This window comes from Sturnira hondurensis, unplaced genomic scaffold, assembly GCF_014824575.4.
Source record: "Sturnira hondurensis isolate 20B ecotype Veracruz unplaced genomic scaffold, ASM1482457v3 Scaffold0009314, whole genome shotgun sequence".
Lineage (NCBI taxonomy): Eukaryota > Metazoa > Chordata > Mammalia > Chiroptera > Phyllostomidae > Sturnira > Sturnira hondurensis.
In genome coordinates this window covers 2,338,442-2,354,685 of record NW_028081945.1, presented here as the reverse complement: position 1 = coordinate 2,354,685, position 16,244 = coordinate 2,338,442, and the positions used below count along the sequence as shown (strand labels likewise).

The 16,244-nt window shown below is 37.5% G+C and overlaps 1 protein-coding gene across 4 annotated transcripts in view; it reads right to left on the bottom strand.

Annotated features, from left to right (window-relative positions):
* Positions 1 to 8,518: 8,518 nt before the first annotated feature.
* ORC5 (origin recognition complex subunit 5) overlaps positions 8,519 to 16,244 on the bottom strand; it is a 91,694-nt gene continuing 83,968 nt past the window's right edge. For all 4 annotated transcript variants that reach the window (XM_037057076.1, XM_037057075.1, XM_037057078.1 and 1 more), the window contains one exon: positions 8,519 to 9,237. In XM_037057076.1, coding sequence (XP_036912971.1) covers positions 9,192 to 9,237 — 46 coding nt within the window. In that variant the 3' untranslated portion in view covers positions 8,519 to 9,191. The remainder of the gene's footprint in view (positions 9,238 to 16,244) is intronic.

Here is a 16,244-nt window from a genome sequence, read left to right as displayed (position 1 = left end):
AATATAACTTCTGATGCTGGATTAAACAAGGCCTTGCAGCACCTCTTGGGATGCTGGCTTTCTGAACCTAATCATCATGTCCTGAGGAAGAGCAGAGAGCACAGAGATCACACACAGGTGTTCCAGGTAAGAGGCACCAGCAGGCACCAGCCTCCAGACATGAGGCCAAATGTGAGGCCAGACATGAGGCCAGTCTTCATGGGACTCCAACTTGAGTCTCAAGCTGCTGTTTGGAGTTAAGACCTGCCAAAACTACAGTTTTATGATCAAAATTGTCTTTGGGCGATTAAGTATGTGGTGGTTTGTTTCCAGCAATAGAAAACTGGAACATCCTGTTCCTGTGCCATTTTGATTAAAATTTCTGTAAGCTGTCACCTATTCACTGCCTTCCTCCTCCCATACTTCATTTTTGACTCTTTTCTTACTTTTCTGTTTTGTTCTTTCTCCCATTTTATTATCATAATAAGCATTTTAAATAAGCAATTCTACTAAGATACATATTGAAAACACATATTTGAGAATTAGTTTTTGATGTTTTTATTATGTTGATGTAGATTCACATTTCTACTTGTATATAAATGACTAAAAAAACTTGTCACTCTGGGAAGGTGGCTACAAGGGCACTAAATAATAATGGAAAAAATACAATAAAGATTAAATTAAAAAAAAACTTGTCACTCTAAACATTTTTGGTGAAACTTTAATCTTAATTCTCCTACCAATCATATTTCAGACTGCTGTTTGCCATTGGTCCACCTGACCTGTCTTTTCTTTCTCTCTATAAAACACAATTATACTTTCTGTTAAATTACAAGAACAATATAGTAATTAGAAGTAAATATACAGAAACTTGTACTAACAGTCAACATTTTTTAATTAAATAAAGCAAGACTGATGCATAAAACATCAGGAGTTTCTGTTTCAGCATCTTTCCTTGTGGATGTCTATGGGTTAGTGCATATCAGTTCCTTTGAGGCTCCCTTCATTTCCAAATGAATGAGTCTTATAATGTGAATCTAAAGAAGGTTAAGAAGCTCCATAAACACCTGAGCCAGAGAAATGCTTCTATTATAGTTGACCCCTGAACAAAGCAGAGGTTAGGGGTCAGCAACCCCCAACTCCGCCCCATGTAGTCAAAAATCCACATATAACTTTTGACTCCTTGAAAACTTAACTACTGTTGACTGGAAGCCTTGTCAATAGCATAAACAGTAGATTAATACATATTTTGTCCATATGTACTATATACTGCATTTGTAGAATAAAGTAAGGTAGAAAAAATGTTATTAAGAAAATCATAAGAAAAAATGAAAAGATATTTTATGCATTTATGACATACATTTTTCTTAATTTTCTCAGTATTTGTAGGTTATGCAGTTTGCCAGTTTTTTCAAGTTATATATAGTGAATCTCCAAAAAAATTCCAATATATTGAAAAAAACAGCAACATATAAGTGGACTTGTACAATTCAAACCCATTTTGTTCAAGGGTCAACTGTATTGTGAAAGTCACCCAAAAGTGATGAAGATGTTTTTGGATCTAACACTCTCCACAGAGCTAAAATTCTAAGTTGGCTTGGCTTTTCATTTTGGGGCCCTATACTACATGGAACTTAGCCCAGGTTTCTTACTGCTGCTTCAGATACTGAAGCAAATGAGGTTTACATGAATAGTGGAAAATTGTTACTTAAATAATTAAATTAACTTTCAGTTGAAGAGCAATAGTTATAACCACCTTCTATATCTTTTTTTATTGCTGTTCAGGTACAGTTAGTTGTCCTGCCTTTTTCTCCATTGCTCTCCCCTGCCCTGTTCCTGCTGACTCCCACAATCAATCCCCCCTCTATTGTTGGTTCCAATAAGTCCTTTATTTGTGTTTCTTGGTTTATCCCTTTCCCTTCTTTCCCCGTTATCCCTTTCTCCCATCCACTCTGGTCACTGTCAGTTTGTTCTTTATTTCCAAGTGTCTGGTTCTATTTTGCTCATTTGTTTGTTTTGTTGATTAGGTTCCATTTCTAGGTGAGATCATATGGTATTTGTCTTTCACCACCTGGCTTCACTTAGCGTAATACTCCCTAGGTCCATCCATGCTGTTGCAAAGGGTAGGAGCTCCTTCTTTCTTTCTTCTGCATAGTATTACATTGTGTAAATGTACCACAGTTTTTTATCCACTCATTTACTGATGGGCACTCAGGCTGTTTCCAGTACTTGGCTATTGTAAATAACGTTGATATGAACATTGGAAGAACAATAGTTATAACCACCTTCTATATATTGTCTTTAATTCATTTCTCATTTCAAGATGGCTTCCCCCTCACCATGCCATGGAACTACTTTAAGAACTAAGACCTTAACTCATTAGTTACCTGTATTCTGATGACTCCCACACTTATTCTTGTCAGTAACTCTGATCCCTAACCTAAATCCAACCACTTACTTCATATCACTCTTTGAACTTATAAGCACATCAAGGGCAACAGGTCTAAAACTGAACTCACAACCTTCCTCACACCACAGACCTAACTCCTCCCCAAGGATTTCCAACCTCAAAGAATGTCTTTGCCAATGTTGACAGTACTTGTTGTCCAGGTCAGAAATCTGTATCTCCTGTATCCTACACAATGCCTGGCTCATAGCTGCTACTTAGAATTTGCTGAATGATTGCTGAATTATTACTGAATACTTTTATGGAAACTGCTGTTAAATCAGACTCTCAACTCCTTTATAGACCAAGAAATGAATGATGGTTTATCTAACACCAAGGCAGATCTTTACTGACTAAGAATCCAGGCTTTTCCATCATGCCAAAAGCTACCAGTATTTACTCCAACAGCTAAATGCCTTCTAAAATTCCCATCATTACTGTGCATCAACATGCAGTTAAATGAATGGATTGATTATAATTTTCTCTGCTCTACCAAATTTCTAGTTCTCATACTGTGCCTCATGAATGTGTCACTGTTGGAAAATGAACACTGTGTATTCAGGGCATTTAATGGCAAATTTGAGTGAAATGTTGATATCTTGATAGGAAAGATTTCTCTGAGCTCTACTAAGCATTTTTGAAAGCAAATTTTTTCAGCAGACTAAAATTACATGCAAAATTATCTAAACTATTCATATATAATAGGCAGTCCCACTTTGTAGCAGATGAAGCTCAAAATGTAGGAAACGAAGCTGAATAATATCAACCTCTGGTCTAATTACCTCCGAGTCTCTGTTCATGGCTAAAGGCATGAAATGCAAACAATTATAGTACGCAATAGTGCGAGGCATTGGGTAGCAAGAGAGGACACCATCATAACCCTGACTGAGCATACGAGGCAGTTGTCACATTTTATCTACTATTTTAGAGACCACAAAGTATGTGATAAAGGATGCATTATTTCTAGATTTAGACCATTATTTTACCTCTTTTAAATTCAATTATTTATTTATATTTAGAAACAAAACCAATTATTTTATGCTAGGATATTTTGCATATGGATATTGTTATTGCTTTCTAGAATTACATTTTTAAAGTATATTTTATTAATTATGCTATTACAGTTGCCCCATTTTTCTCTCCCCTTTAAACTTCTATGCTAGGCACCCCACCTCGCTCAGCATTCTCTGCTCCTCTGCTTAGTTCATGTTCATGTGTCATACATGAGTTCTTTGGCTTCTCCACTCCTTATACTATTCTTAACCCCTCTATTTTTTACCCACCACTTAAGGCTTCTTATTCACTGTACCTTTCCCCCCATTTTTCCCCCTCCCCATTCTGGCTGATAACCCTCCATGTGATCTCCATTTCCATGACTCTGATCCTCTTCTAGTTATTGGCTTAGTTTTTGTTTTTGTTATATTCTTACTGATAGTTGTGAGTTTGTTGTCATTTTACTGTTCATAGTTTTGATCTTCTTTTTCTAAGTCCCTTTAACATTTCATATAAGGACTTGGTGATGATGAACTCCCTTAAACTTGACCTTATCTGGGAAACACTTTATCTGCCCTTCCATTCTAAATTATAGCTTTGCTGGAAAGAGTCATCTTGGACATAGGTCCTTGCCTTTCATGACTTGGAATACTTCTTTCCAGCCCCTTCTTGCCTGCAAGGTTTCTTTTGAGAGATCAGCTGACAGTCTGATGGTCACTCCTTTGTAGTTAACTATCTCCTTTCCTCTTGCTGCTTTTAACATTCTCTCCTTTAAGCTTGGGTAATGTAATTATGATGTGCCATGGTGTGTGCTTCCTTGGGTCCAACTTCTCTGGGACTCTCTGAGCTACCTGAATTTCCTGGAAGCCTATTTCTTTTGCCAGATTGGGGAAGTTCTCCATTATTTTTTCAAGTAAGTTTTCAATTTCTTGCTCTTCCTTTTCTCCTTCTGGCATCTCTATGATTCAAATGTTGGAACATTTAAAGTTGTCCCAGAGATTCCTAAGCCTCTCATTTTTTTTTAATTCTTGTTTCTTCATTCTGTTCTGATTGAATGATTTTTTCTTCCTTTTGTTCCAGCTCACTGATTTGAGTCCCAGTTTCCTTCCCTTCACTGTTGGTTCCCTGCATATTTTTTTTATTTCACTTTTCATAGACTTAATTTTTTCTTCTATTTTGTGACCATACTCAGCCATTTCTGTGAGCATCTTGATTACCAGTGTTTTGAACAATGCACTTGATAGGTTGGCTATCTCTTCATCGCTTAGTTCTTTTTCTGGAGCTTTTATCTGTTCTTTCATTTGCACCGCATTACTTTGTCTGAGTGCACCTCTTATATTGTATCGGTCAGAGCCTTAGGCGTTCACAGCGGTGGGGAGTGGCAACCCACTATGCCATGTTGTGTGTGGTACTATATGTGGGGGAGGGAACTTCCCTTGCTTCCCATAAGCAGATTATGCCCTTTCTAGTGCTGATACCCAGGTGGGTGGGCCTGTGCACATTCTAGGATCCTGTGAGCCCCCCTAACAGACTCTCCTGTAAAGCCTGGGAGTTTCTCCTGCCACCATAACCTTCCACAAGTTTTCATAGCCAGAGGTTTTGAGGTTTTAGTTTCCTGTGCTGGAACCCTGGGTTGCATTGTCTCTCTCCCCACTCGTTTCTCCCCATTCATCTGTACATATATGTGAGATATCCTGGTCCGCCAGCTGCTGCCTTGACACCTGCCCTTGCTGCCCCAGTTTCCTGTCTCCACCCCTCCTACCTATCTGGATGAATGTTTCTTTAATTCCTTGTCAGACTTCCATATAGTTCAATTTTCTGGCCAATCTTGTTTTGTTTTGTTTTTTTAATTGATTTTTATCCTTCTTTGGTTGTGCGAGGAAGCGAAGCTTATCTACCTATGTCTCCACCATGGCCCAACTGCTTTTCTTTGTGTAGTACAAACAGAGTGGGGCAGACTGTGGAGGGATTAAGGAAGCTTCTTCTTACTGAGATTTCATGTCCTGGACCACCTGAATTACATTAAACAGTTGTTGGTTAACTATAATGAACCCACTGCAGGTGCACCACTGTCTAGCCATCATACCTTGAGGGCAAACAATGTAATTTCTCAGTCATCTGTTCTGAATCAATCATTCTCAGCTGATGCATTTGACTGACTATTCAACAAGATTCTGAACAATAAGTAATGAAATCTGCATATGGATTAGAACCTAGTAGACAATTTCATTCTAAAAATAAAAATACAGCCTTGACAGGTGGTTCAGTGGGCTAGGCATTGTTTCACAAAAGAGAGGTCGCAGGTTCAATTCGTGGTCAGGGCACAAGTCTGGGTTGCAGGTGTGCCAGAGACAATTGATGTTTCTGTCCCTTTCTCTCTCTCTGTCCTTCTAAAATACATAAATTTTAAAAATCTTTAATAAAAAAAATTACAAGGTATTGTATCCATTTGAATAACCCTCAAATTTTAAATAAGAAATAACTTTCATAGGTAGAGTTTGGCCAGAGTACATCTTTTTTTAGCTGTAAACCTACCACATTCTCACTTAGCTTCTTTCTAGGCCACAAATATTGGTAAATATTTCATGGTAATAACAGTACCTACCATTTATTAAGCACTTATATGTGACAGGTACCTCGCTTAATTCAGTTTCTCAACCTTGGCAGTATTGACACTTTGGACCTGATATTGCTGTGGGATATCCACCTAGTATGGTTAGCAGCATCCTAGGCCTCTACCCTCCACTAGCTGGGACAAAAAAGTCTCCAGAAATTGTAATCATTCCCGTAAGGGCAAAACTGCCCCTGAGAAGTATTGCCTTAAATGTTTAATTAATTAATCCTCTGAACCAGGGGTGTGAAACTTATTTCCACCAGGGGCCACATCAGCCTAACAATTGCCTTCGAAGGGTCAAATGTAGTTTTAGGACTGTATAAATGTAACTACTCCTTAACTAGGGGCAAGGAGCTTGGCGCTGCGGCTGGGTAGAAACAATGTGCTGGGCCGGATAAAACAAGTGGAGGGCCAGATGTGGCCCATGGGCCTTGTGTTTGCCACCTGTGATCTAAACCACTCCTTAAAGTAGTTCAATTCTCCATTGTACAGGTGCAAAAACAGGCACAGAGATTCAATAACTTGCCTAAAGTCACACAGCCTGTACAGATACAGCCAGTATTTGATCCAAGGTAGTCTTACTCTAGAGCCCTAACTCTTAACTGCTGCCCTAGGGACTTGACCCCTTTCTGACTTTAGGGCTTAATGAGAAGAGGCTAGCTGGCTCACAGTCATTTCTGGAGTTATTGAAAAAGAACTGCTTCGGCAATGAATTCAGGGATTGAAATTGACATGAAAGTAGGAAGAGGAGGTTAGTATCTCCACCTGACTATGTATACCTGGGTCATGGTAATTGAAAGAAGACATTTTAAATCTGGATTAGCCATATACAAAAAAAAATCTAAAAACTCACAGCTTGGCAACCTTCTTCTACCACCTAAAGCACTTTTAACTAAGTAGAATAGATGCTGAGTATAATGTAAGAACTTCCTTCTTTTAATGAAAATATCTGGCCCACCAACCAGCATAAATCTCATCATTCTACTCCCTCCTGTAATTGGAGATTTATACCTTTCAATTTAGAGGATTCACTTGCAGATGACCCACGTAAAATACTAATATCCATATTAAGTCTTCATTTAATAAATTAATCAAATTAGTGAGTCATTTAGCAAGTCATTAGAAAGTAAATAACAAGAAATTTCTGACTGATGGCCCTGTCAGGGGCTGAGAAAATCTCGTTCCAAGGCATTCTGCAGTGCAGCTCAGTGTGGGGCCACACAGGAGAGGCATCGTGCTAGGCAGTGGACAGTTGGCCAACAGTAAGGTGAAGCCATGGAGAGTCACAACAAACTGCCTCCTTTCTGTCCTTCTCCCATGTTCCCTCTTTGACGTTATCTTCCCTCTCTGATACTCTAGAGTGCTTCCCTTATAATGCAGACTGGTCCCAGCCTATCTAAAAAGGCTGCACAGCAGACCTACCACTTTATAACAAACTATGAAGGCTGAAACTGCCCTAAGTGGCATTGTTCTTCCCAAAATCAGCTATCCAAACTGTTAATCAAGTGTAAATAAATCTGACTTTGCTGAAAATGGCAGTTTTAGTCAATGATCTAAGTAACATCCAGAGTGTTCCAAAGAAAAGGGAAAAATTTTGAGTTAATAGTAAAAAGTTCATTCTTAAGAAAAAAATCAGTCCTGCATTCTTAGCTTCTGGATTGGTCTGAGATGGTAATCTCTGTATGGTTATCTGGATATGCATGTCAGGTGGTCTGGACACATGAACATGCTTTCCTAAGTTCTTCAGAGGATTATCTATAGGATATATAGATATATGTACAGGACATATGTACAACTGAAAAGCTCAAAAGTTTATGTTCCCAGGCCAGTTAAAACAAGGATACGATTATTTCCTCAGCCTCAACCTACTTCATTTTAGTCATTTATCAGCTTCACTATACCGACTCCATTTTTTTCTTTACTCTTTCCTCACTACTGTAATGATACATCAATTTCTATGTGCAGGAGACCTAAGCTTGAATTTCCAATGCACATGGTTTTCCCTGGACGCTGGCTTCTGTACACACAAAATTTTACCATCTTCTGTGGGATAAAAGACTCAGGGTGAGGGAGCTCTATCACCCTTTGTGGATGCCATCCTTTGGGCAAGAAAGTCTTCCCTTGCTGTCATATGCAGGGAGACAAAAGGAATTCCAGTCTTCTCCCTCTACTCATTACCTCTAAATAAATGCAAGTAGACAAGTACTTGTTTCCTTTGATCCAGAAAATGTTATATAATCACATTTTTAAAAGGCTTCCTATCTGGGAGTGCCCAGTGTGAGAATTTTTCTTCAAGATGCCACTGAAATTTAAACTAGTCTCTGTAACTGAGCACTTTAAATCTGCTCAATTTTCAATTATTCAATTGTTAACAGAAATCTTCCATAAAAATATGAACAGACAAGAAAACCAGACTCAAGGTTACACTGATATAACTGAGAAAAATTTTATTGTAGAACTACAAAAGTCAATGGTTAAAAAAAGAAAACCATCATGCGGATTACAAAGCTAAATTGGGTGGTTTAATGGCAAGAATGACCAGATGAACCTCACACACTAGTTATCAAGTAAGCTGACGGTGGAAAGTTGGCCAATTTTTAATCAAACTACTTTGCCTTTTGAGAAAAGCAGAGTGAAAAATAAGCATATACAAGCTTGAATTAAAAAAAGGCTTCTATTTATTATTTTTTGCAACTATGATCTTTTAAAACAGGGGCCTTAGGAAAATCTGCTTTGGCAAGAAACTGCAAAGGATCCCGTGGAGAGGAAGTGAAAAGACTGGGCTTATATACAAGGGCTGCTGGCACCTTCAAAGCACAGGGGATAGTTCACAGCAAAATGTAGTCCTAAGTAAATGGGTTTCAGGCAATTTCAGTGTTAAGATAACATCATTAAGAATAGAACAGATTGTGCTCAAACCCTGCTGTTTATAATTAACACATTGCTTCCAAATACTCCAGGGTCTCTGGTAAATAGTCTTCTGCTCACATCCACCCAGACCAATCAGAGTATTTTCATCAGATACCATGCTGGGCCAGCACCTGTCTGGACAAATCCAATAGAGCCAAAGAACTCCTCTCCCTGGCCAGCTAAATAGTTGGATGAACACAGCTTGGCTTAGTCATTGTCACAGTGTCCATATGGCTTTGAAGCTTGTTTTCACAAGAAATCATACAAGTATTTTATTATGTCAAAGTTCACCGTCCTGTAAACAAAAACAGAAAATAGGTTAGCATCCTCACCGCCCAGACTGCTCAGCTTTGTATGTCTGACTCTGGGAAGCACATGCAAAATAATTTACAACTGATGGTAAATAATTCTATGGTGCTGTCAAAAGCACCATGATAAAATTGACATTAATTTTTTAAAAATTAACTAAGAAAAGAGTTTCTTTAAAAAGTTTATTTTCCCACTCATAAAGTTTGTTTCTCTAAAAAAGAACAAAGTTAGAACTATTCAACATTGTGTATTTCAATTATTCTACAGAAAGTTTAGATTTCATCTGAAAGCTATTTGCTTTTTGTCTAGTAACCAGAATAAAGTAATTAGAGATGCAAAAGTATTTAAATCTTTGCTTTTGAACACTGTTTATCTTCCAAAACACCTGTTTTATCATTACAGAATGCATAGCTCATCTGTCCTCATTTGAAGTGTTCATTCTTTTCAGTCTTTTAACACTGGCTGACCTGTGTATGTATTGTAACTAAATCTGTCTGATCCAAGAATACGATACAACAGACTGATGTGAATGTATATTTTTGTACTCTGATAGCAGGCAGAATAAAATAGCAGGGAGAAAAAGACATATAATTATTTTCTTTTCTCCAAACTCATTTTTCACTATAAATATTCAGACTTGGAGGTTTATTATTTGAATAAATGGTCAAAATAATTAGATATAATGATCTAGCAATAAGTATAAAATTAAAGCCTTAAAGTATTCAATTCTGCAAAAATAATCATCCATGTGAGAACAGCCTTTTAAAGATTCACTAATTGCATGCTCTTATTTATTAGACCATCATCAATTAATGTTTTTGTCTATCATGTCGTAATATACTTTCTAAAAACGTTTCTAAGCAAATGACTGACATCTGAAATATTTTAAAAATTTGGAATGGGAATTATAGATATCGCTTATGAAAACACATTTAAAAATAGCTGAAATGCGATGCTTTGGCCATTGTGGTACCTAACAGCAGACTGAAAAATACCTTAATTGTTTCATTCCAATTGTGCCTCGGAAGAATACTTAATCTTTCCAGATGCACACAGCACTGCCAAAACAATCCTATCATCACCAGAAGGAATAAAACAACTAAAAATAGGCGCTAAAATTTAAAAAAAATCTTATCTCAGGCATAAAAAACATAAAAGGTACAGTTATATATCATAAAAGCTATTTTATTTTTATGTGTTTTTCTTTCATTGAACTCTGGGACATTCCCACACCCCCACCAAATGTACCATCAACAAGGTACTGCTAACAAATGACTTTTTAAAAAAATTATGGTACTGGCTGGAAAAAAAATCTTTTTAGAAGATCTTAGAAGAAAAGAAACATAGCAGGCTATTTTTAACCACAAGCAAAAAGGGAAGTGAAATTTGTACATCTTTCCAGGCACATTTCCCTATAATAACTTTGGGTTTTAAGGTTATAAACCTAAAGTGACAAGGTAAAGTGAACTTACTGTTAACTTTTAATGTTATTTCTTAGCATTGGGTGAAAAAATAGTTTAGAAGAAGCTAAGATTAAAATAATTAAAATTCCAATACTATGCGATTAAGAAGACATTCTTTAATAGAATATCACACAGCCATACAAAACGATCTATATGAGAGATACCCACAATATTAAGAGGGAAAATGAGAACAGAGAATTGCACTTATGATGTGACAACTAAGAAGAAATGTTTGTGTCACAGACTAAAACTAGAAGAGAACACAGACAAATGAAAATACTGTGATGTTAGTGGCAGGACTTCTTTACTTTATTCCATAATCTATTTGTGTAACTATAGCATAGTTTGTTCAATAAAAATTCCTTTAATGGAATGAATGAACTGACTTAAAAACACCAAGTGATTTAAGTGTATTCATTTATAAAAGCTCCACTACATTCTATTCCTCTGCTTTGCCACTGAGAAATACTCAAGAATCCTGAATCTTACAGTTAACATTTTTGGAGTTTTTAATTAAAAACTAAATTATTCAGGAACTGAATATGTAAGATCATTCCTTTAAAAAAAAAAATTTCCTCCTCAACAAGTATGACTACCTTTTTCTATGATCTCTCCATCCCCCAACAAAAACAGGTGACCTGCCAATAGATCCCCACATATGTTATTCTAAGACATGGCAAAATAACCACAAGGACAATATAAAAATTATGTAATATAGTCCAAAGAAAACCCTTTTGCTTTAAGGGCCTGGAAACAAATAATTCACTTAAAAGACAGTTTTAACTTACAAAGAGACTCATGTACTGTAGTTTTTCATGGCTTCGGATGCATATTAGATTCATATGAATACATTTTTAAGATTTTAGATAGTTTTCGGGCCCTGGCTGGTGTAGCTCAGTGGATTGAGCATGGGCCTGTGAACCACACAATCGCGGTTTGATTCCCAGTCAGGGCACATGCCTTGGTTGCAGGGCAGTTCCCCGCAGGGGACTCATGAGAAGCAACCATACATTGATATTTCTCTCCTTCTCTTCTCCTCTAAAGATAAATAAATAAAATCTTTTAAAAAAGAGTTTAGATAGTTTTCATACACTGCAAGGAGCTTTCTCACAGAACCTAAATGAATCATTTTCTAAAGTAAGCATGTAGAAAGAAATAGGATCAGTACAAATAGTGCTGGTGGTAATTTGTCTAGGAGTAATTTTTAAATCAGAATTTAGAATATTTTAATGCAAGTTAATTACATATATAGCTAAGGAGAGAATTAGTCTTCATCCTTTTATTTCCCTTTGTTGATTTTTTATGACACCAAAGTACTTCTTTCCTATGCGATATGTTTATTTCCTTTTACTTTAGTGGGTATTTTGAGTTTGAAGTTTTTTTCTTTGTTCTCCTGACAACTTGCAACTATACAACTTCAAGCTGTAACCTTAAGTTATCTTGTTGTATCTTCCTGCTGACTATGGAGGAAAAAAATTGGGAACTTAGAACTATCTTTCCCACAAAAACAGTCCAAGGACAATATTTAGTAAGCTTCTCAGCCATCTGTCTTTTCTCATACTCTATCTGTATATTCTGCGCTCCCCTTCTACAACAAGTCTCCTACCGCATCTCTGAACAAATCTTTTCACTGTTCTCTATCACCTCTGTCTCTCCCACAAACTTGTTTTTTCTCTTCTGGGCTAACTGAACAATGGCTCCTCATAAGGACCAACCCTCCTCTTCAGCTCTGACCCACGCAGTTAAGATTTGCTCCTGTACCCAGACACTCCTGTCAGGTGGGGTTGGTGTCCTCACACAAAAAAACTCTCCTCTGAGACTCGGACCATTCCATTCACCATCCTAATTCCCTTTATCACTGAATAACGTAGCACCCAGTTTAGACAACCTTCCCATCCCAAGATTTACATGAGCCTTAGGGACTTCTCTGCACACTTATCTTTTTTACCTTCAATGGCCTTTCCAACTTTCTCGTGATCCATGATCAAACTCAGAAATGTCCTACCTCTAAAAACACAAATATATACATTTTACTCTCTCACCCCCATCTCTTCCTTTAAGGTACCTGGAACAACTTGAAGTAACGAGTTCATAACCCCCTTCATTTTCTCCTGATCAAATACTTACTACCTATGTGCCAGGTACTGAACTAACAGCCATCTACTGGCTTTACACTTTTCCTTCCCTTCCTAGCTTAAACTCCAGTTTGTTCCTTCAAGCTTTCATTTGCTAGCATTCACTGAATTCATGTGGCAAAACCCCAATTTTACATGATTTCAATTATATCCTTTTGCTGTCCCAGAACCTAGCGTATCTCCAGAATGCTCTTGGAGAAGATCACAAATTTCACAGATTCTTCACTATAAATTCAAGGTCAGGAACTTCAACTGAACCCTCAACACTCCTAGCAAGTTGCTTTCTGTTGTCAGTACTTTCTTCCATTCCCCACAGCAGCTATTTCAAATCTCTACATTCCCCTCCAATTGCTACCACTCTATCCTTAGTGTCAATTTTGCCTCCTCCTTTACAGGCAACTGGTAGTCATCAGATCAGAATTCCCCCAGCTTCGTGCTACCAAAGCTGGACAAACAACTCTATCTGCACCCTTTCCTCTTGTTTTAATACAAAAGGATTTCCCTCCTCATCCAAGGCTATTTCTTTCTAAATCCCATGCTATATATCATTTTCAGGTCTTCACAGTTTAAGTTAATCTCTATTTTTTATCATTAACTCCCCTTCTCTAGCAGTCCTTTCCTGTCTGCATTTAAATATGCTCAAATCTTTACAGAATAATGACCCTCTCACAACACCTTTTGTAGGTAATAATCCTCTGTCTTTACGGTAAAACAATCTAAAATGTTGGGTCATGGGCATGGTATATAGATCTGTTATACTTGTGATGCCACAAAAGCCCAGCATAATGATTACAATGGGCAACACAATAAATGTTAAATGAATGAAGCCATTCTATCTGCTGCTTCAACTTTCTTAGAAATACTATTTAAACACATTATAATCTGACTTCCACCCCACTGTATTCCTAAAAGTATTCCTGATAGAGATACAGTGCCTGTTTAAATTGGGTGGACTCTGCTTTACTTCTTGGTAGCAATTGACAATTTTGACCATTAATCCCTTCTCTCACGTTTTTCTTGTATATACAACTTTATAAATAACTCCTTTATCTGTTTAAGCTCATAATTATTCACTTAACCTCATGTGTTTATCCTTCAATAGTACGATTTTTAATAACTATACTGTGGTTTTTAAATAAGAATTTACAATAAATTGCTATCCCACTCCCTTATTTTGGACATTTAGGTTGTGTTCTGTCAACTAATTGCTGGCGCTCTGCCATAGGCGTCTGGAACTAGGCCTACCTACCTCTCCTCTGGTAACTACCCTTGGGATAACCATCCTCGGGCTCTCCGCTCCCCACTAGGCCTTGATTTGGAAGAAGACTTTGTCTCTTTAGCTTCCTTCTTCTTGCTGCCCCAAAAGACAAGCCCTTTCATCTAAGGTTTTACTCTTTCTCATTACAGGAAAATAAATGATATTTATATATTTGGCTAAGTTTATATATTTATGCTAAGTTTAAAACATTGTGCTAGGTTTGACGTAAAGTAGAGATTGACACAAACACAGTCTCTGTTTTGAGTTTTATGGACTTACGAAGAAAGAAAGATGAATTCTAATTGTTAAGTTAATTAATTACAACTATGATTAAGTATCAGATTGTATGTGCATGTGTGTTTGGGGGAGAATGATATGATGGTGTCAGGTGTCAGTGTATATTGGAGGCTTCCTGAGAAGTAAGGTAGATGAAGGAGAAAAGGAGCTGAAAGTGCTACATATATGCACAGATAGGAATCACAACAGTGAATATCAAGAACTGAAAAAGCCAGACAGGCTGAGGTGTAAATAACTAGGAGAGAGGTGTGGGCCAGATGTGGCAGGGCCCCCTGGTCCCCTTAGTAGGCAGGGGCTAGGTTACTGGGGCCTTGTCAGCTATTTCAAAGATTCTGTTTTTATCCCAATTTAGAGTTAGGAAAAACTATTTGAGACTTAAGTAGGAGGGTGATATTAAATTTTTACATGACCATTTTGGCTATAGTGTGGATAACAAATTACAAGGGGATGATAAAAGACCAATGAAGAGGCTATTAGAGAAGAGATGATGGTGGCTTTGTCTATCGGGATAACAGTAAAATGACAAAAGTGAATGATTTTGTGATCTATAGGGGGGAACTGTAGGCTCAACAGGACTAATGCTTGGATGGTAGAAGTGTGAGACAGAGCACTGTCAAGAATCCTGTGCAACACGGCAGGATACAGTGCGAACTAACTGCTGAAATAAACACTGAAGGAAAGTTGGATCATTCCATTTTTGTTGCCAGGCAGAAGGAGAGGTTGGAATTCCTGAGTTTGGTTTTGAAAGTATGTTGTTGTAGCTGAGAAACATCCAATAAAGGTAAGGAATATAGAAGAAAAATCTTGCCTTTACAATGAGGGGGTTATTAATATATAGGCGTTGAAGTCATGGGTACAGCTAAAACTGACTAGGAAAAAACAGCCAAACCTCAAGGACCAGCTACACTTAAAGATTAGGTAGAGAAGATAAGCTGGCAAATAAAAATGTGCCTTAGAAAAAACAGCCAAAGAATAAAGAGGAAAACAAGAGACTGGGACCATGGGATTTAATAGAAGAGAGTTTTATGAAAGAGAGAGTGGTCAACTTGCCATAGAGTGGACAAATAGCCTGAGGAATAAAAATTATTCTAGGGAAATGGAGAAAATGGAACTCAAAGCAAAAGCAGAAGAATCCACCTTAGATAGAAAGAGGCACTGTCCCTAGTGAAACAGTAGAGAAGAGATGGATACCAATGCAGGCGGCAACTGAAAAAATACTCAACTGCTGGTTTTAATTTGTTCTGTGAAACATAGTGAATACTGAACAGAGTGAATACAGATGTTAGGATTTGTAGTTTGAAGAGTCAAGAATCTAGGTTGAAGTCTGTGAACCACATGCTCCAGCCTTCAATACACAAAGTAGAATGGTTGCGAGGTTGATGGAAGATAATCACAGGAGAATAGGGAAACAGAGCCAATTGCATGAGTCTCCAAAAACCCTTAGTTTTTACAAAAATTTAGGGTTAGTAACACTCTGTAAGCAGCAATAAGAAAACAGGATGGCACTCAAAGTGCTGCAACCCTGACTGGGATTTGAGAAATAAGTAGCTACCAATACAGAGAACTCCAGGGAGAACTAATATGCCCAGATAAGAATCAGGTTTTCATTAAGGCAGTATATTAGGAAAAGACAGAAGAATATGGGAGAAAGGGAAAGAGTGTAAAGTTAAATCAGCGAAAAGAAGTGGAAGGGGGCAATGTGGGACGATGGAGGTTTATTCTTTGGACACTGTCCATGGAAACTGAGAAGAGTCAAAAAACAAAGGTAACAAAGCAGATTACAGAGTTGCCAAGTTCCATGGCAAAATTCCAGGTCTACAATTCCTGCTCCCTTTTGAAG